Consider the following 21,788-nt stretch of genomic DNA (forward strand, 5'->3'; position numbering starts at 1 on the left):
TGGACGCGGCGGCAGTTGTAATGCCAATGGCAACGACCAGGCCAGGCCAGCAAAAATGCATAATGAGCATTAAAATGCTTCGGGTAAACCCATGACAGCAAAATGTAACTGCAATGGCACTGCCATGGCTTCCATACACGTGTATATCACATACACATATAGTCCGGAATTATACAAAAACACACGTGCATAAATTACACTAGTCAAGGTAGCAAAAATGAGTTTGGCTCGCGTTGGGTTGGGCCACATTTACCTGCTACTCACGTCCTATTTGCTTAAAATTCTAAACGAATCCTTTTCATTAGCAAAGCAAATGGCAATAAAAGGTATACATCGTAAAGAATATTGAATGCTCTCATACAAAAATATATGTTATGAACATTATGATAATATTTGTGTATAATTAAATACTAGTTATATGAATTTGCCATAGGCAAAAACTTTCAGAATCCAACTTTCAATGTAAGTACTTTCAAGTAATTCATGTTACGTTCTCTTATTTCTTTGCAAGCTGTTTCTACAATTTTATGCTGATATACAAATTTTCTTATTTCCTTATGGTCTAAAATTGTTTTTGGTTTGTGCCTGGGAAAGTGTGGGACTAGTTGGCCACACAAACATGGCCAAATGGCGCCATGGAAATTCTCAGCTTGCTAAAAATTTGTGCATAAAAAAGCAAGTGGCAAAGGGAGTGAGCATGAAATAAAATGCAATTGCACTTTACACAAAAGTTCAACGCATTCAGTGAGCTATCCGGCATTAATCCAATCCTCCTCCCCGCCCCCCTTCAGACCATCCTCGATCCATTTATCCTTCGCCCTCTGTCAGTCATATACATATACAAAACGCATACATATACATACACATATAGTATTGCAAATGCAAACTGGAAATCAAAGAGCAAACTGCAAACGGACTAGCAAACTCGCAACTCAATGACGGAAGTTTGCATTTTCGCAACGAATTCATAATCATGCTGGATAACCCCCTCGACCAGCCACGCCCACACCGCCCACACCCCTATATAGCACATAGCCAAGCCTACGAAGCCAGAGGATTGGATGGCAGCTGAAAGCACAGTTTATCCTTTTTGATTTGCAGCCAGTGACGTTTGGGGAGAACTCGGCCATGTTTTTTGGTCCCTGCTGTTCAACTCCGCTCCGCAGGCCGTAAATATTATTTCGTATCCAGCGAATAAAAATGCCATACACACGTACGTGTGGAGATATGGAACGAATTTACTGCTGAGTTTGCATGAAAAACTAATGAAAAATTGTGAATAAAAAGGCAAATATGACAGCACCATTGGCAAGTACCATTGGATAGCGCCAGCGACATAATAAAATACATATTTTAATTGAATTATGTGCTCCTTGAAAAGGCTACAGTTCTCCTTCCTAAGTGTAACTAATATGCATAACTTTACCCATGTACTTTTACAATTCCCTCAAAAAACCATCTGTAATAACGTTTGCCCTCATATGCATGCATATTATTTTGAAGGCAGATAAAACAAATATGTGAAGATCATTTAAAAACAAAATTATGTATGAAATATTAAATTTATACAATTTACTTGTACTCACATTATAGCTGAAACTATAGCTCGCCTAATCGCTAGCGGTACCTAGCCATTTAAGTGCTCAAAGCGAACTGCAAATTAAATTATTTTAATTGACAAAAACCCAAAGCAAAGGAAATTGCAATTATCCTTGCAGGAAACTGCCCTGAAACACCCGGACATTATGAATGCTGTTGGGGAAGGTCAGGCAGGAAAATGAGAGGATGCCGAAGAGGCAAAGGTTCTCAACTGCTGCATATCTAAAGCACATGCACTTGCTGAAGGACCCCAGGGATTTCTGCATATTTTACACGGCCTGCTCACAGAAGAGCTGCTAACAATTTTACATCGTTATGTGCCAAATGCAACATTTAATTTTAAATTATAAAGGAAAACATGAAACGCTGTGGTTCGTTGGAAGGATGCTGGTTGACGGTGGCGAGCACAAAAGCGATTATTTATGTGGCCATCGTTTGGAAAGGAGCAGGAGGAAATGGGGCATACCTCCTTAAACTGCCAGGACAGAAAAAAAAAATATATGTATATATAAAAAATGGAAGCAGTCATCCTCGTCTGCTGTTGTCCCTGTCGCTTCTGATAATAAAAGCAAACTTTACCTGGAGCAGCGAACTCCGTTTTTATGATGTACATTTTCAGCGTTAGAAACCGAGCACTCACCTGTAAAGAGAAGACGAAAAATAAACATTACAATATATTTGATTATGGTTTATTATGCCATTGTCTGCTCTGTGCACGGGACAGGGCAGCTAAACGCAAAATAAATTATTGAAATTGTCAAGAGAAAATCTTCCTAATCTTTTCGGGATTATGCTAAAAGCATAATGTGCTTTTGCGCCAAGAATTTTACATAAAACCGTGGTCCATAAAATACATTTTCTGAACATATTAGGTTTATATCTCTAAAAATTTGAAGTGGCTGCTTCAAACAGCGGGAAAAACTAAAAAAAAAAACTACTTATGATTGCGAAACCATGGATGCAACTTTCCCATTAAGTACACACATTTTGCGGTCTCATCTTGCTGTTGATCTTAAACGGCCTACGCAAAATGTTGGCATTTTCCAAAGACAATGCGCATAGAGGGACGGGCACTCAGATACAGCCACAACTTACTGGTACTTCTGTCTGTTTTACATTTTTTAATGGCATTTTATCAAATGCAATTAATCGTAATTGCTCGTTTATCCATACAGCCCACATATGGCGGCCTAAAGGCAGCAAAAATACAGAAAAAACGTAAAAGAAAAAGAAAGTAAAGTAGGCACACATCAACGCCCCCACAATACCCCCGATCCGCGAAATACTTGAACGTTTACTTCAAGTGCCACAGCGGAACAAGAACAAGGGAGTCGACTCTCGGCACATTAACATTTTAGAATTTCTTTATTTTTCCGCTGTTTTTTTCTCCTTCTTGGCAACGTGACAAATGTGTACGGAAAAAAAAAAGAAATACAACAGAGACATACAAAATTACACTTAAATGGGCGAGCAAAAGGAAAAAGGGGCGAACATGCACCGCGCACATACATCAAATTACACATGAAAAGTAAAAATTGTTGCATCCCACCCCACAGAGTGTAACCATCAAAACCATCCAAACCACCCACCCACCAACCGAGTGGAGAATACTTTATGAGGTCAATTACCTGTCATTTGCATGACGGCATAGCCAGAACGAAGGAAGGAAAGAGAGGGATGCCATAGATGGATGGGGAGGAAACGGAAATGGAAGGTTGTACTTGTACTTGTATTTGTATTTGTATCTGTGCATTTGGGGCCGAGTTTTGCTCGGGTGTCAGTTTCCACTGGATCGCAGGGGCACTTTACATCTGAACTTTAAGCGAAGGTCATCGGTCTTGTCTCTTTTGCTCGCCATTTACTTTTGATTTCGTTTTTCCCTTTGCACTTTGTTAGTTCTCTTTCGCCAGCGGCTTTTTGCCACTGGCCAAGGCAATGAACTCGATTAATTAGGGGCATTGACATAAGTTTACTCCGCACTGCATGCTAAGTTCAAAGGCCAAGCTGGCAAATTAATAGCCAATCAGTTACTGATTTAAGTGGAACAATATGTTGACTTAGAGGGGATTTATAGCAAGCAATTTCGGGGTAACGCTAGATAAAGTAGGAATCAAGCTCTTTCTATTCGGCAAACGACTATTCGCTATCGAAATGTGAACTAATTTGGTAATCAAGTTTATATGCTATCAACCCTATGTTGAATGGTTAAGTTCTGCTCGTTATAAAAACACCACTCCCAATCGGTCAATTTGTGAGCCAGCGATAACGCGCTGAGCTGATAAGAAATCCACAAAACCATTCATAAATACGACATGAGCTGAGAGGCCAGCGATTGAATCAAGTGGGTTCGGGTTCCCAGGGGTCCCAGTGGCTGAGCTTCAGTGGCGTTTGGTGTGGGCCACTGGATTCGAATTTAATCGGGAACTGCGCTGAATCTTACTTTGCTATCCAATACCAGTGGAATAGGGGATATGGTGGGAAAATACAAATTAAATAATTAGTGAGTGGTTTTTGGAGCAATATATACATTTTACACTTTATATATATAGTTGTGTCACATCATTTGAAAGAATGGAATGAATTAAACCATTTTTTAAAATACCCAGTAAATGAATATATAAATCTATGACTGCATTCGTAATTTAAAGCAAATTTCCTTGGTCCAATAGGCATATATCATATTTAAATGCTAGGAGCTGGAATCCAGATTCTTGTAACATAGCCAACGAAATATATATACATAGATAGTTAACTCACAGTACAACGGACAGCAGACAGAACTAATAAAAGTGCAAAGCACACATTTTGAGCTGGGGAAAAATAGAACCGAAACAAAGGCCAAAAGCACTAAAATCAAATAAAAATGCGGGGAAAAAGGGGACACCGGAATCCTGGGGATCCTGGAACGGATAGCCAAGAATGTGGAATTATCTTTTCAAAGCAGAGGGAGAGAGGCCGCAGTAGCACCTCGGAAAAGCAGCAGCTGGGCAAATGGAACAGGGCTGAACATTTTGGATGCACGTAGCAAAGTCCATCACGCCAAGACTCCCATTCCACCTAACCCCCAACCAGATCCACCGACCCAATCTCCGTGGGGTTGTTGTCAAGCAGCTGCTGCATGGGAATTTGGATTTTGGTTCGCCGTTGCAATAACATGTTGAGCAGGTTGCTATGACCATAACGGAAGTCCACTGCCATCCCAGTGCAACCATTTTCAACGGTGCACTGTGTTCCCAAAGTCATCAAGATGCATACCATAGATTATCTAAAGGAGTTTGTTTCGAAGATGTGATTGTAAAGAATAACTTAGTATAATCGATTTTGTTTTTGCAATCTATGCATTCTAATGCAAACCATTATAAGTTTACTAAACTGAAGTTCTAAGAGGGCTTTTCAGGACAACTAAAAACTAAATAATTCGGTTCTTTTTAAGTTAATAAAGAAGGCAAGTGTTAATATTTAAAGGAATCATTCAATGGCTTTCCCATTAGAGCATATAAATGTGCAAAAGGAGCGGGGTTTTGATTTTTAAATGGGTATTACTCCAGCCAATATGCTGCACACCACAGTAAACAAAGCGCCCGTGGGTAATGGGTAATGGGTAATGGGTAATGGGTGTTGGGCTGTGGGTGGCAGCTGGTGGAAGGGCGGAGGCCTTGGGCCGGATCGCTAATGCACACGCACAATGAACGTGCACAATGCACACTGCAGAATGCAGGATGCAGTTGCAGTTGGCGATGCCGTTGTGCTAGTTAATGAAATGCGGCATTCATCGGCCGACAAGACGTCGCCATTTGGTGCGTGTGGCCCCCAGCTGCTGGTTGTTCTCTGGGCAGAGGGCCAGGCCAGGCCATGCGGAGGGGGATTTTGGTTATGGTCACGTTTATATACGGAGGCATCCATCCCGCGTATGCCAATCAAAAACAGGACTTCACCCAGAGGAGTGGGTGCCGGTTCCGACAGTTACGAAGGACAACAACGGCGCTAACTAGTGCACACACAAAACACAGTGTGCGTTGTCGGTAAAGTCAGAGTCAGAGTCAGAGTCAGAATCAGAGTGGGAGTCATAGTCGCCGTCGTCATCAAAGGTACTCCCCATGTCCTGCCCCCTTATCGGACCAGCGCTTTACCGTTAATTACCGAGTTGATGCAACATTCGGTTTAACGGTCAATGCTGTCCAAGTCACGTAACTTGGGAAATTGGATGTGGGTGCCTTGAAGCAGATTTCCTGGCCGCTGGCTCTCCCAACGTTTCAATAATGAATAGTTTCACATTCACAGCACTCATGAATTCTGTGGCACATTTCTGGATACAAATTCCATTATTATTACTATATGCGCAAACGAAAATTGTATGTAACATAAATATATAACCCAATTAATAAATTCAGAGAAAATTAATATCCAATGTAAGCCCTAAAAAAATTTCTATCAGTATACGTCAAGCTGAAAAAAATATAATTATGAAATTCGTACATGGGGATTTTCTTTTCAAATTTTAATTATAAAGCATGTGGTACCCCTAATAGATTTATAGAGCCAAAATCATTAATAAAAATCAGGGTTTAAAAATATCAGAACAATTTGATAAAAAAAAAGAATAATAACCTCAGATACGTTTTTTCAGACCATAAATTAACGCAACTTTCACTCTTTCATATATGCATATATACATTTTTAGCTTTTTTCTATTGTTTCCACAAGCCTTTGTGTTCCAGTCTTTTTTTTTTGTGGCACGTTTAACAAAAAATAATTATAATAATTGCATTTTGCCAGCACATGACGGCAAAATTACCCCTACCACGGCTGCCAAGAGTCGAGTCGTGCGATGCCAAGTGTTGCACAAAAAAACTACAAAAATGGAAACACAGACACACATGGCATGTACATATGCAGATAAAGGAAACCCACAGATGCGTATTTGGGATCCAAAATATATGGTAGTCATACGGGGCGGCGGGAAAATGGATGGCTGAGGAAAGGAAATGAGTCACGCTTAGCGCACACGTTAAGTTATGAAAATTATAAACAAATTAGCCACGCGGTCTGGATTATGATTATGCGGTGTGGCATTGTTGGCCCTGCATAAATTAGTGCCATCAAGTGCGCCAAGTTCGCAACACTTCAAAGTTACGAGAGTCAGCAGCCCAGCCAACTAAATATACGTAACTACTACATATCTACACACCTCCCACAGAAATTCACACCAACAAGCCGCAGCATCCAACCTAATTTGTAATCTGTGCTAAATCCGCTTGTAATATGTTTAAAATAATTGGAGCGATGGGCATTAACGGTGGCAGCAAAGCGTTATAATAGGGCTTATTAGGGTTAGGGTGGCAGTTGCCAGAAGGGAGCAGATTAGCATAACAAAAGTAAATGACGACTGCTAAATGTGTCAATTTTGCGACACGACATCGCTGCAAGGAACCTCAGAAATAGAATTGGGGCGAAAGTAAACAAAAGTGGGAGGATATAATTTAAATGACAGATACAGTGTTTAAGTGAAAATTATCTGCTTTACATACGTTAAAAATGTCCCAGAACGCAAGAGATAAATACTACATATACATTCAACCAAATTACCATTAGCATGTCTCATTAATACGTCTTGAAACAATTTAGAAGTGCAGTATTTTATTGCGTCTTAGCTGTGATACATTTCGTACTTTGTTTGCCCAATGTCATTTAAATTCTAGACATATTTCTTCATATCCTTGCCACAGAACTACCGATTCATTAGACATTCAACAAATGTGTGCTACTCGCATAACATTGTGATATATTTCAACAGCTTAAAATGTCGTGCTAGCCAAATCCGCAGCTCGAATTTATGAATTTTATGCGTGTTTATCAGCATAACATGCCGCTGGGCTCGACTCAGAGTTTCATATTTATCCCAAGGGGAGAAGGCACCCCACCAATTCCCCAGAGCGAATTCACAACACAAAAGCTCAATGGACATGTAGCCCTGTCGAGATAACATACACAACCCAACCAGTCCGCCAGTCCGCCAGTCAGCCAGTCAGCCATTCAACCAGTAGTCTCCAGTCAGCCAGTCGCATAGATACAACAGAAATTGCGACATGTATACATGGGAAACAAATGAAATTCTCGAAACAGTAGTTGAAGCTCAAAAGCGAAACGCAACGAAACTTAACCAAACGAGGCGTGAAAATCGCCAACAAATCATACAAAAAAACCAAGAATGAAATGACAACTCGACTTCGCCAGATATTGGGTAGTCAGTGTTTTAAAACCATGTAAGAAGTATGAATTAGCTATTTTATACGAGAAAACTATGAATCTATTAGAGGAATAACTTTTAATTGCTAGTTCAATTTCAATTAGAAATGCACTTATTTTTGGTTAAATTATTAAATATTAAACATGACAGCAAATAAAGATTTGGGTGGCTTGCACAAAATGCTGGAAATGTGATATACCCGCCTTACCCATGGGTAAGGGGTATAAAAGCGCAACAAGAAAATTCTGTGTGCAGAACACACACGCTCACATATGCAAATCTAGCAAATCGTCAGAGGGGAGAAGGGTGGTAAATGGGTGGCAGGGAGGTGGGCGAAGGGGGGATGGGTGTTGCGTTGGGGATGGGGAACGGTGACGAGAAATGATTCATGGCTGTGTTTATCAACAAACACGTTTCACGAGGCGCTCTCAGCTGCTAAGGAAGCCAAATGGGCACATGACAATAAATAAGCCAAAGTCAAGTCTGCTCTCCATTTTAGTTGTAGTTGTAGTTGTGTTGGCAGAAAAACTTGGCAAGTGGGGGGGAAGGGGGCGGCGGCGAGTGGGGAGGTAGAAGGACTTTGGGTGGGGCCTTGGGGCGGGAAATTTGGCCGACAAGCATAAACAAGTGCATGGAACTTGACACATGTTTCAAATGCCATTTTGTTGCACCTCGCATGCAGACCCATGCTGAACACAAGAGGTTCGTTCAAAAAGTTTAGGAACTGTTCTCAAAAACCATTTATAATACACATAATATCTAACATATGCAGGTGATTACTTCCCCAATTGTAATTAAAATACAATACTGCTGATATTGGTCATAAATAATATCAACCTTTATAATATATGCATATGTATTAAATCACAATACAGAATAAATTGCTGCATAAGCGGTGTTGCAAAAACCAAACTCCGCAATACTTTTTCTTCCGTCCTCGTATGTAGATATATGCATAAATGGGTTGCATAAATGTATGTATCGAGATGCATATACATATGAGGAGGCGCTAATCAACAGCAGCTGGCGATGACGATATATAACAAACATGTAGGAAGCCTTCTCCTGCTGCGCTCGAGTGTGTTTAGGGTGGACCAAGTGAAATTAAAAAAAAGGGCTGACAATTGTTGGAATGGTTTCTAAAAATCGCACAATACAACTTATTCACAATCTCTACATTGTTCAAACTACGTCATGTTTTAAATACAACTTGTTTCAAGGCTAACAGCATTAACGCAAACTACACCCCCACTGGATAATGATGCAACTCAAATGCAACGCAAACAAGTTACCTGGTTGCCAGCCACTTTTCGCGCGCTTGCAGACGGAAAACAAATTGCGGCGAAAACTTTTTCAAGTTCAAATGTAGTTTGGTTCATCCCAATCGTGCTGATGGTGCACATGTGTGCATTTGACACTCGCTTTTGGCCTCCTCAGTGTTTATGACTCATTTGGGCAAACGAGTTCTCCGACGCTCCTCCCCGCTCCTCGCCCTTTTGGCCAACATAATGCGAACAACACTGGAGCGCAGCTGTCGCAGTTGGGAGCCCGATGGAGTCGGAGGAGTCTTTGTGTTAGTTTCAAGTAATTTATATGAATTTTATATGCAATTGCATCAATCTCAATTACATTGTGCCCTCGAGGCCTGCCTTCCCCATGCTGCAGCAAAAGTATGTGTGTGACATGCAATATTAATTAAGGTTTTTATTTCGGTAAATGCTTTGAACCAGGGCAGACTTCAGGAAGTTTTACTCAACTCAGGCGGCATTTGGGCTTGGTTCATGTTCTTGACGTCAATAACCAAAGATATCGGTTCATAAATCTGCTTGTTTGTGCTGCAGTCCATGGGTTCAACGTCCGAGGCAAATTATAAAATCAATTTAAAGAACAATTGCGAAGCAGGGAAAGTGCCAGTAGGTAGTATTCCCTTGAAATACAGCCTGCATCTCAAAGTCATAAGAAGGTTAAGATGCTTATCCCTATCAATGTCTGGAATGGCAGTCAGTAAATTCATCAATTAAAACGAGCCATGAGTGGATAAGGCATTCAGTTGAGCGCAGTGGCGGGCAGATTGAGCGACGCCAGAAAGAAACGACAAGAAAAATCAATTTAAATGATTACAAATTGAAGGAGACAAATAGTCGGACCGACGTCGGGCAAAGACAACGGTTTTAAGCTACAAGACAGGCCAGATGTTTTCCCAGAATGTACTGAGAACAAATGATGCGAACAGCAACTGGAAAATATGGATTTATGGCAAATATGAAATAGAGGTTGGGTCGGCTTCAACTGGAAAATACTTATTGGGAGGGTCAAAGTTAAGTTGAATTCATGTAATAAAGCTGCTAAATAATTTCTTTAAGAAAATATTCCCCGTGTAATTGCTTTTGAAATCGTAAAATATGGTGTTATCAAACGCAACCGTACAGAAAACGATGCGCCACGTAAACAAGTTTTAATTCTTACTTCTCGTCGGCCATCATCACCAGGAGCAGAAATGACAAAACAAGAGAAGCCTTCACAACAGCCCAATCCCCAGAAACCCACAACCCACTTTCAATCGCAATCCCAGTTGGAAATCCGACAACTACTCCCCCAAACACAAAGTGCACTAACTGACTGACTGAGTCAGCTTCTTCGACAGGCACTTCATCTTTATTTCATGTTTCAGACTTAATTTCTTTTCTTCCGTTTTTTTTTTTGGGGGACCCAACAATTTCAGTTCTGTGTCGCATGCCTGCTTGTTTGCGCCAAGAGAGTTGTGGAATTGGAAATCCTCAGCTCCTCTCCACATCTGACACTTTGGATATATCCTGAAGCTAAAGCTGAATCTGATGCTGGAGCTGAAGGCTGAAGGCTGAGCCGGTTTTCCACTGCCATTCTATTCTGTTCTGGACGACAACAGAAAATTTCACTGAGATGCGCTTCAATACTTTTTCGCTTTTCCCCAACTTCTTTGCACAGCAATATTGCCTTTTTCAGTTTCAAGTTTCCACACTTTGCTTTTTTATTTCATTTTCGTTTGTTTCGTTCAGCTTTGACTGAATAAACAATGGGGAACGGCGGTCCTGAATAATAGATTTTTAGCTTTTGATTGTATTTGTTGGCCATATATATGTACACCTATATATACGTACATACTTACAAATATATTTCGCAACCCTAAAAATGGGAAAATCATCAAATGCATCCGTCGACGGCTTAAAAATTAAATTGTTCAAAACACAAATTGAAATTGCCAAGGCGGCATTAACGTGACTTTTGTGGGTGTTTTATTTCCCTTTTTATTTGTTTTTCCTGCGCGTTTTATTGGCTTTTCACAGGCAATGCTGAAAAATTTGCTGATTGCAAAAAATTGTGGGGTTGAAGAGAAAATCAACGAAAACAAAGTTAAAATTAGAGCTCTGTGAATGTTTGATAGGGAAAAATTGAAAAAAAGATTGACGCAAATTCAAGATGCTAAGCCGGTGGAATTTAAAATGTCTTTAAATGATTGATTATCGTGAGTTACATAAAAATTACATCAAAAATGGGATAATTGGCATGCATATCAATCGAAAGCGGTATTTCCCCTTATCAGCATGCATAATCCGCTGTTTTTAGCTAATTGGGTTTATCTCCGTTGAGTTTTTTTAGTCCACAGCCCTCGATTGTAATTTATCGATCTTTTGAATCCAAACTTTCTGTCCGGGGTTAATAACATGCAGCATAGCACAATGAACACGGCGAATGCTCCAACGAACCGAAAACAGAAAGAAAAAACGAGGGGGAGCTACAGATTGCAAAATGGACAGCAATGAACGCAAAAACAAGTGGACGATGAAATTGTGAAAATAAAACTGAACACAAAAAGCTGGTCCACTTGCAGACGAAATGCTGCCGATGTTGAAAAATATATATGCCGAAAATATCGCGTTTTCATAATATCGCAAAATCCTTTTACAAATATTACTCCTTTTCCTTCTACAAAATGTAAACAAATTGTAAAGTTTTTCAATTTGATAAATAAAACAGCATTACCTTCAACCGAAAACATTACAAACTAAGCTTTAAAGAGAAAGATGTAGATTTTAAATATGCTTTAAATTCAATTTATAGTGGTAAATTATAGATTATACATTTAAAATTATAAGACAGTTTAGTGGAATGCCTATCTCAACTTTTGTTATTTTGCTGCTTAAAGAGGCTGCTTCCATGTAGGCCTTGGCTCATTAAAGATGCGTTAACTTTTGGCCCCATCCAGTCGAGACGCCTCCTGTCTGGTGGCCATTATTTATATCGAGCATCTCATACATAAGTCTGCGATTTTCCTTTGATAATTAAGTTGTGTACATTAGTTTGCTTGCGTGTTTGCGACCCACTGCGTGAGCTATACATGAATACATTCTGTTGCCCTCCTTTTTACCCATTTGCGGAGAATTCCTACAGTATAATGCTTCTATTAGCCAGCTCGTGTCTGATAACTGAGTTATTCGTGGGTGGGTCATGTTGTCCACCCCTTGGCACGGCCAACATCCTAATTACCCAGCATAAAAACGTTTGCTGGCCCACTGCGTGTGCCTTTGATTAGCCTTGGGTAATGAGTTTACAGATTGTCCCAGGGAAAATGTCTGTCTGCTTTCTTGGTGGAATGGGTGGGTAAGTATTTGTGGAGAAAGTGCGTGGGCTGATCATGAATATCTATAATATTCCTGGTATCATGATTTTGTAGGTTAATTTTGTAACTAGTTAAAGGGCTTGGGAATTTTTGCTATTTATATGAGGGTACTTAACTATTGTTATATGACTAATACTTTGTTTTATCAAAGAGACCGCTATACAAAAGAAAATACCACAGTGTCATTGAAAAGCTGACAAAGCGCCTCATAAATGAATACGTGGCATGCAATAAAACGCAGTTTTAACAAACCGATAAATGGCAATGTTGCAGCCAAACCAGACATCTAAGCCTCACATTTGGTAATCAATGTTTTCAATACTCTGCAAGGCCATTCAAAAGAAGCAGGCAGCTCAGAGCACAAAATGGAATGAAAATCCTGTTGGCCAAAAGGGTTCCGTGGCTCAGGAAGGAGTAAGCTACTCGTAAAAAAGGATGCGCCAGACTTGGCTGCCAGGATGAACAATAAAATAAAGTTGATTAAATCCCCGGCGACAAAGTTTATTAGCGAAAATGCTGGCAGCGTATTTGGGTGAGCCGATTTAAAATATGTACAGCTGTATCTATATACACTTTATGTACATTTTCCGAGTAACTATGTATTGCAAAGAAGATAGTGGCTTATCCGCTGTTTTTCCCAAGCATTTGCCAGACAATAGCAGAAAAAACAGACGGCACGCTTTTCAGGAATATTAAAAAGCTATCTACACTACTGAATGTTTTATGGTTCAAGTTCAAGTTCTTGAATAAATTTCATTCCGTGTTATATTGATAATTACTTGACTTCTAATTTAAATTTAATTTTTTATAAAAATGACTATGCCTCTACTCTCTGTTGATGGCTTTAATATATAAAAGTATTGATTATGAGTGAACATAGTTTCAAAATAGAGTTATATATTAAACACATATTTTCTCTCGTTTCATATTTTTTAGTTTAACAGTGTAATCAGGAACGGCATGCACACATATTGCTTAGCTACTCAGCTCCCAGCTCGCGACTTCCTGTCTGAAAACACAGCGGATATGAATATACCCTAAAGCCATCAGACAGCGTAAATGAGCGTGTATTGAAGATAAAAATGGCTGCAAAGCGAATGAGAAATTTGAAGGAGGGAATACGGGGGATATCAGAGAATGGCAGCGCTCAAACTGCAGCTAGAGCACAAAAACAAACAAAACATGGCTAAATAGCAGGATGGCCATGGGAACTGGGGAGCTATCCCATCCTCGGCAGGATCTAACAGCCTGCCACCACTTCGCATTTAGCTCAAACTCCAGAAATGTCTGCTCTGTCTCTGATACGGGCAAATCTGTTTGCAAAAAACGGAATAGGGGAAAAATTAAAAAAAAAAATGGCAAGTGCACAATACCCGGCAACAGAAAGTTTTCAAGCACAATGTTTGCAGCTCTTTAGTTCGTTGAGGATTGCAATTCGCTTCGCAGCAAGGAAAACTGAAAACAGATGAAAATGCTTTGAACAACGAAAATTAAACCGTTCCAGCGATTATTGTTATGCTGCACAGGATCAAGAAATTATCATGCAAATATCGAGGGAATTTACAAGCTTGTGAGCAAATCCTCTTACTAACTGTTTTCGATGTGGCATACTGTAACATACATTGGATAACGATAATGATAAAATGGTAGTTCACACTCTCAACTCTGTTAAAAATATATATTTGTATTGCTGGGTACAGCATATAAAGTTTATGTTATGCAACAAACTTCAAACTTCCCACATGTCTTGACACTTTATTTATTTCACTTTCCGTGAGAGCAGCGGAGCGCAAACTAATCAGTCGGTCAACCCATTCGCTTGCAAATTTTTCTTTCATGTAACCCCATCATGTGCATTGCCGTTTTTCAAAGTAACTTGTCCCTTTATGGCCCCAAATTTTCCCCCTTTTTTTTTTGCCCATCCGGTGGTGCAATCAACTCTTTATACTTCCTTCATTTTCCTTCCCGTTAAAAAACTTCATAACTCCAGATTCAGCCGCGAACAGGGAAAGATACTTGGCACACAGGGTATGGAGAAAAACTGAAATAAAAAAACAGCGCAAAGCTGTTGCACACACTTGCTGGAATATTGTGTCGATTGCGTGGGCGTAACCGGGGGGGAAATGCTATTAACTGGTCATACCCCACGGAATAGCGCAGTTTTTTTCCGCCTTTTCATGACCCCTCGCTCCAAGGCACACTATACACCAGCAATTCCCATTCCCAATCCCAATTCGAATTATTTATTTAGCCGCCACATAATCGTATCAGCAGCAGATTTGTAATATGAAGCGGAAGAAATGGTCTATAGTTTGATGGCGGCAGACTGTTTTTAATGTCAAGTATCTTCTTTTCAGTTGGGTGATAAATGCACACTTATGGCCAAAAGGACTTGTAAAACCAGGTGTTAGAATATCAAGGATTTAGCCTGTCCAAAAAATACTGGCCATTTTAAATAGGCAGTTGAATAAAGAGAAAATCGAAACACTTTACTGATCGTAATTTGATTCTGATACAATGTGACTCGTCACTCAAAAGAGTGCTTAAAATATTAAGCAAAGAATATTAAAGCTCTTGCCGAGCGAAATATAAAAATAATGGGAGTGGGGAAAAGTTTACTGATTTATCCAATTTTAAAAATCACACAAGCTCAGACACCGCCAGTTCTGAGCTAAAAAGATTTACCAAATAAAATAAAATTAAAGTAAATAAGGATTATAATCATAAAAATCAAAAAAAGTAGTCAACTGTCAATTTATGAATTCATCTACCGCCAACATAAAAAATGCTTAAAAAAAGGTAAACCTCTGGCGGCGCAATATGAAAATAAAAAGAGTAGGGGAAAAGTTTGCTGATTTAACCAATTTTAAAAAAACACACAAACTCAGACAGGCAAACAGACAGAAGGCAGACACAAAAAGCCATTCCATTGACCGCAGCAGAAAAACAACACTGCCGGAAAAAGAAGGAGTTTTCCGTGGTTCGGAAAAAGGTGTGAGGCACTCGGCAGCATCTGCAGCATTTGGAAACCGGCGACCACACTGCTCCCTTGGCGAGGGCCAAGTAAAAACTCATCAAACTATATTTTCAATAAATAATGACAATCGAGTGGGCGGGGGCTCTTCAAAATGGCCGCCATTTTCCACCCAAATGCGCCACAGCTTCATTGATTTTATGCCATTTGGCCAGGCACCACAACCGCTACAAGCATAAAATTGAATCATAAAAAATCGAACAGCAACATATATATGTTCGATATATATTTAATACATGTGTGCCACGCCTTGTCGAGTGACCCAAACATTTGCATGAGCGGCAAAAACAAAACAGAATAAAAGGCACTACTTTACAGTTCCTTGCATTTTTCCTTTTTGGCCGTCACTCAACTGACAAGTCAACAGCGATGCAACCTGCAAAAGGCAAGGGCTGAGGAGAGAAAAAGAAAAAGGTGACAAAGGTGGAAAATGGTTGGAAAACGTGGACGAGTTGAGGAAAAGCCCGGGGTTTCGAGTGGGTTGGCTCGCAAGAGTGGGGCCAGCCTAAACGAATTCTAGAGCTACTCGACGTCGGGCATTTTTCCAACTACTTTTTTTTCGACTTCCTTTGCCGCCGCCACATATTATAAATTGCACCACGGGGAGGCGTGCCAAAGTGCCGGCGTGTGAATGGGCCATATGTGCGGGCCCCTAAAAAAAAATGATGAAACTAAGGGAGTTGCAAGCACTTTTTAGCTTTTCCAATTCAGCTTTTAGCCGACTCAGATTGCCGAGAATTAATTAATAACGAAACCGCAACAGGCTAGCGATATAAAATCAATACAGCAGCAATCAAAAAAGCAATCAGTGTATTGTAAACAAAAACTAATACATTCCAAACCACAAATGCATGAATAAATCTCTGGAAAAAACATACTTCCGTGACCAAATTTAAATACTAAGAATATCATATTAAGGGAATTGACCCACCCAGTTTAAATCCAATTTTTAATGTCTAATTCAAACTTTGTCCAAGAAGCTGGAAGAACATACATTTTATAATTTGGCAAAGATTATAATATGTATTTTATTTCACATGTTATTTCATTACCCATCAATTTAACTTATACGTAAGCTTACCTCTTTTAACTCCAGAAATATCTTTTGCGTAACCTGAAAGTAAAAAGAAACATTTTCAATTTAAGTTCATAAGTTTATTAATTGGAATAAATCTCGTTAAATGTCAAATTCCATAATATGACACAAAGCTGCTTCATATCCAAAAATTATTGAAAATAATATAATTATTTATTAAGTAAATCACGCATTCTTATGGAATGATACTTTTTTATTTGTTTAACCTCAAGCTTGTTATCTTGTTGGAAGCATTACAAAATTTAATAAAATTTTAACAGTTTCATTTACGCACTCATAAAATGCCCCTCCTCATTTTGTTCGACAGGTAAATGCACTTTCTTGCACAAATACGTTTTCGCGGAAATGTTTTTTTGTAACAATTATTTTCACTTGACTGTCAAAGTTTTATATCACCCGTAAAATGTGTTATTGTTTCTATTTGCTGACACATATAATTAACGCTGAACAAAAAGTACAATTTCCTAGGCAGTGGTAACAAAAGAAATTAAATTATGATTAGAACAAATATGGGTGTGCAGGCCTAACAATTATATTGCCATTATAAGTCAAGTACGAAATAAAAAGATTAACAGTGCTTAAGCTTTACAATATCAAATGATTTTAAAAGTTTGCAAGGTTGGGGAGTTCGTGGTTTGGGGTGTGGAAAGTGCTGATATTGTTCCTCGACTATGACGCACTCTCTTGTTTTTGTTTTAAGCATGCGAAAAATGAAAACCGAAAAAGGTTTATAGAAAGCGGAAAGTTACTATCGCAATTTATAATTTTCAAGCGGATGGCAAGTGAATCGGTAATATAATTTTTTGAGCTCATGCAAATATCGACTTTATGTATTTTTTAATCCGCTCTACCGCTGTGTGTAAATTATTTATTTCTTTACCATTTTTCATTAATTGTGGCACACTTTTATTGACAGCATTTTTTGTACTGTCAGTTTATGGGGTTAATTTTAGGGGTGGTTTTTTGGTGGTGCAGCAAGTTGTTTCTAAAGGGTTGCATTTTAGTAATAAATTGCATTCGATTAATAGACTTGCTTAATACCCTTAATTTCACTTGATGTCTTCATAAGAACTAACATTTTAATTATTGTATATAGGCAAAAAATCATTTTTTAATCTTTTTTTATAGGTGTGTGTAAGCTTTAAAAAATCTCACTCTTGCAGGAAACGCCACTCAGGTTGTTACACATTCATTTCAGTTTCTACGTGCCTTCATCACCCATGGCAACCCATGTATGGTACATAAATCACATTTAAATGAATTGAAGGCATTTCTGGTACCCATCTAGCATTGCCCATTCACTGACTCGCTAAATTTTGGTACGATTTGGGGGAAATGCATACATGTTTGAATTTATAAATGGTTTTTACTGTCTCTTTAATACCAAAACGGTTTTTTTCTGGCTGCATCGCCAAAGTCAATGTTGTGGAATAAAATCTATAACCAATCAGATCTATAAAGACTTTTGATTACCGCTTAGACTTTCAAAAACAGTGATTACCTTCTGTTATTTTTCCAAGTAATTAAAATATTCATTTCAAATTATATTATTTGTAGTTCATTAAGATCCAGTATAAAAATGCTCTGGTTTTAAGGTGATTTATTTTACTGACTATTGTAGAAACGCTAATCCTCATCGACTGATTGTCAAAAATGCAAATAATGGCATACAAATTCCCAAAAATGATTTCACTACTTTAAGCTAACACTTTATGTACATTTCAATGCTATTTCTGATTGAGAAAAAAAACTAAAATGCAGACCCATTTTTACATTTTTTCATTTGCTGCTTTTATGGAAATTTTTGATATCTGTTTGCTGCATATCAGTTCAGTTATATTGTCAGCATACATAAAAGGCAAAAAAAAAAGGGATATGGTACGATGTTAAAAATCAGAAGTATTGCAACTATTTGCTGTTGCATTTGGCAATATTTACATATGTGCACTTTAAATTATTGCTGCAAAATAAATATTAAGATCATACCATCATTAAGAGAATGCTCTGTGCAAATATTAATTTTGAAATGTACAAACTGATTTATTTAGTTCAGTACTCTGTCAAAGTTGAAAATAAATCTTTCGTACGTATTTATATTTATATAAATATTTTTTCGTCTAATTTTTTAGTAAGCCAGCAAAGTAATACACACATATGCATTTTTTTATCTAAAAAATGCACAGCAATCATCTACGTGAAAACTTTTCACATACACACACATTCCTCTGGATATGGGAGTCCTGGAATGGCAAATGAAATATTTAACCGCACACACGACTCTTTGGCCGAAAGTTTGCCTTTATTGGCAGCAATCTGCGTGCACAGTGTCGCCTGGGATGCGAGTATGTGCCCCGCAGGCACGGGGAAAACAGATAGACAGAGATTCCAGACAGGGACAGACAGAACCCGAATCATAATGAGCGGCATTAAAACTAATGAAAATCAACTTTGGCACACCGACGAAAAACGCCGGAAAAGCCGGGCACCAAAAGGGCGCAAGCCGAAAGGGGATGATGATAAATATACCCCCTGAAAAGCGCGCAGCACAAAAATGTCGACTTCTGTGGCAGAGTGGAGACACAATAAAAATAAAAGCAAACGCCGCCCCACCATCATCATCATCATCATCGGCCTCCCCATAACCCGTTCCCATTTTCCAGCCAACTTTAGACGTCGTAACCCCGAGCAACAATAAGAAAATTGCGAGACAGACAAAGTGGAAAAACGCATAAAGATGAAGACGCAACAATGAAGAAAATGAAAGGCAGAAATTTCACAAAATCAGAATTTCTCTTCCCATATGAGCAAAAAGTAAAAGTGATTTTAAAAAAATATACATTTATATATAATATTAATTCAGAACATGTATTCAACAACCCCTGAGATTTTTATGTATTTAATTTTATTAACACTTACTTCACGTTAAGAAACTTTTGCTCTCTAAACATCCCACCAGTTATCTGCAGGACTCCATATTTAATGTATTAAAATGTGAGGGAAGAGCAGGAGCGGAGTTCTAACCAAAAAATATATCCGTGGGCTTAAAGGACGAAACTATGCACATACATACATATGTATGTAGGTATCTTCGAATAAATGCGTATGTATGTATGTGCATAATTCTGTGCCCAAGTCAAATGAATGTGAATCTGCACTTGAATGCGAATGCGAAAAGCGAGTGCCAGCACGAAAATGTTCTTTGACTTGGTCTTATTCTCTTAGTTTTCTCCTTTATCAGCGCTTCCCCGTTTCATTTTTGTTTGTTTTTTCATTCGCTTTGTTGCTGTGCGATGGCGAGTAGTGTGTATGGTGTATCTTGTATCTTGTATCTGTAGCTGCGTCTGTGCATAATGTATCTCCGCCTTGGCGAATCGTTTGCCTTCTGTTTGTTTATGCTTCGCGACTTGACTTGAGGGAAAAAAGAAAAGAAATGGGGAAAGGGGGAAAGGAAAGAAAAGAAAAGTTTTTATGCCTTTGTCTGATGCTCGTCTGTTTGTTTATGTATCCCCTCGTATCTCTGTGGCTTACCGCGTAACTTTAATAATTTAATTAAATTCTACCAAACTTCAAGCCTCCGCCCCAAGCCCCCCAAATCCACTGGTGTCATGCGAGTCCCGCTTTGATTGTTATTTAGGCCATTTGGCATAATGAGGCAGCATAATTCTCACATAAAATCCAATTTAAGCGCATTTTTAGTGGCTAACTTTGGGCTTCCTGATTGAATTGAAGGTTACAGAAGCACACATTGTTCACTTTCCTAAAGAAAGTGCGAAACCAAAATCTAGAATAATTTATAATGTCTCCAAAAAACTGATTTAACGTCCATATATTTGATATACATACATATGTCCTTGACTGAAATTTATAATATTCCGAAAAGTAACCGCAATACAAAAAAACAGAAACGATTCAATAAAATTTATAATTTTAGTAGTGAGTCTATTCATTTACAGTGGTTGGCAAAATCGTATGCAGTGATATGCTTTTAAATGTTCAGCACCGTATGGAACAATATATATGACAAACATTTGGAGGATTATGTTAATGAATGGCATATTGAAATGCGCACGCCATAACCTTTAAGTCGGTTACGGAAATTGCCAACACGAGTTTCACCTGCCAGGATAACGACATTTGTCGATCCGACCACTGCTTTCACCCTCGGAAAACCCATTTACATTTCTCTGCATGTGCAGCGTTCTAGAAGAGGGCAATTTACATCAAGTCACGCCCTTTCATTAAAGCTACTCATCAATTTGAAGTGCCAGGCGCTTCAGTCATTCAACAAGCTTAAGGGATTTATTCACCGCATGTATACATTCGCAAATAATTTCATACATGTATTTCATTTTTTATTACATTTCATTTCATTTATTTGGCTTGCACTCGGCAAACAATAAATGTCAGCCGCCTGGTGATAGTAACACACTTTGCAATAAGAGATACATTTGTATCTGGCAGATACGACGGCAAATACAGAACAAACGCGTCTATTAACTGGGTCGGGTATTTCAAAAAAAACCCCGAGTTTTGTGAGTCATTTTGTTTGTATATTATCGACGGACACGTTGTCATCTCTAGATTTCGATGGTGGCTTCATTATTTGTTTGTTTACTATGTTGCACTCGTCACGTACGCGAAATAAAGCAAAGGAAAATTGCATAAATGCCCGGGCGAAGTATCCATTGTTCTCTGGGCCCTATGATCGTAAACTTCCTGACCACATCTCCTATATGTAATTTATGACAGCTTTTTGCCCGACTGAAATTATATTTGAACCAACTTTTAGTCAACAGCTTATCAATAACAATAATAATATCCACAAAGAGCCAGATGTGGCTCTAGAAATTCATTTCACTCGTCAGCTTGTGTAGAATCTTATTTTTGTTAAAGTTTCATATCAAGCCCGACACTAGAAAAGAAAAAAACGAAACCAAACAGATGCAGATAAGTAACGCTAAAGTAGCCGCAATCTCAAGCTGAAACTGAGATACGAATACAGTATCTTTATCTTAATTCCCAGCTGTATCTTGTTTCTGCATTTAAGAACTGTTGCTCTTCACAGCACTTCTTGTTTTTTAGCTTCGCTTCCGCTGCTATTTGTGCGGGAAAAAATATGCTGTTGCGTATATATTTTATAATTTGTTCATTTTCA

General features: G+C 38.7%; 1 protein-coding gene across 3 annotated transcripts in view; it reads right to left on the reverse strand.

The window, feature by feature from the left end:
• Positions 1-21,788, reverse strand: part of LOC6540795 (disintegrin and metalloproteinase domain-containing protein 10) — an 81,033-nt gene that overhangs the window by 56,380 nt on the left and 2,865 nt on the right. For all 3 annotated transcript variants that reach the window (XM_015159467.2, XM_026978231.1, XM_001969561.3), the window contains one exon: positions 16,619-16,651. In XM_015159467.2, coding sequence (XP_015014953.1) covers positions 16,619-16,651 — 33 coding nt within the window. The remainder of the gene's footprint in view (positions 1-16,618; positions 16,652-21,788) is intronic.

Source organism: Drosophila erecta, unplaced genomic scaffold (assembly GCF_003286155.1).
Source record: "Drosophila erecta strain 14021-0224.00,06,07 unplaced genomic scaffold, DereRS2 tig00000055-arrow-pilon, whole genome shotgun sequence".
In the NCBI taxonomy this organism is placed as follows: domain Eukaryota; kingdom Metazoa; phylum Arthropoda; class Insecta; order Diptera; family Drosophilidae; genus Drosophila; species Drosophila erecta.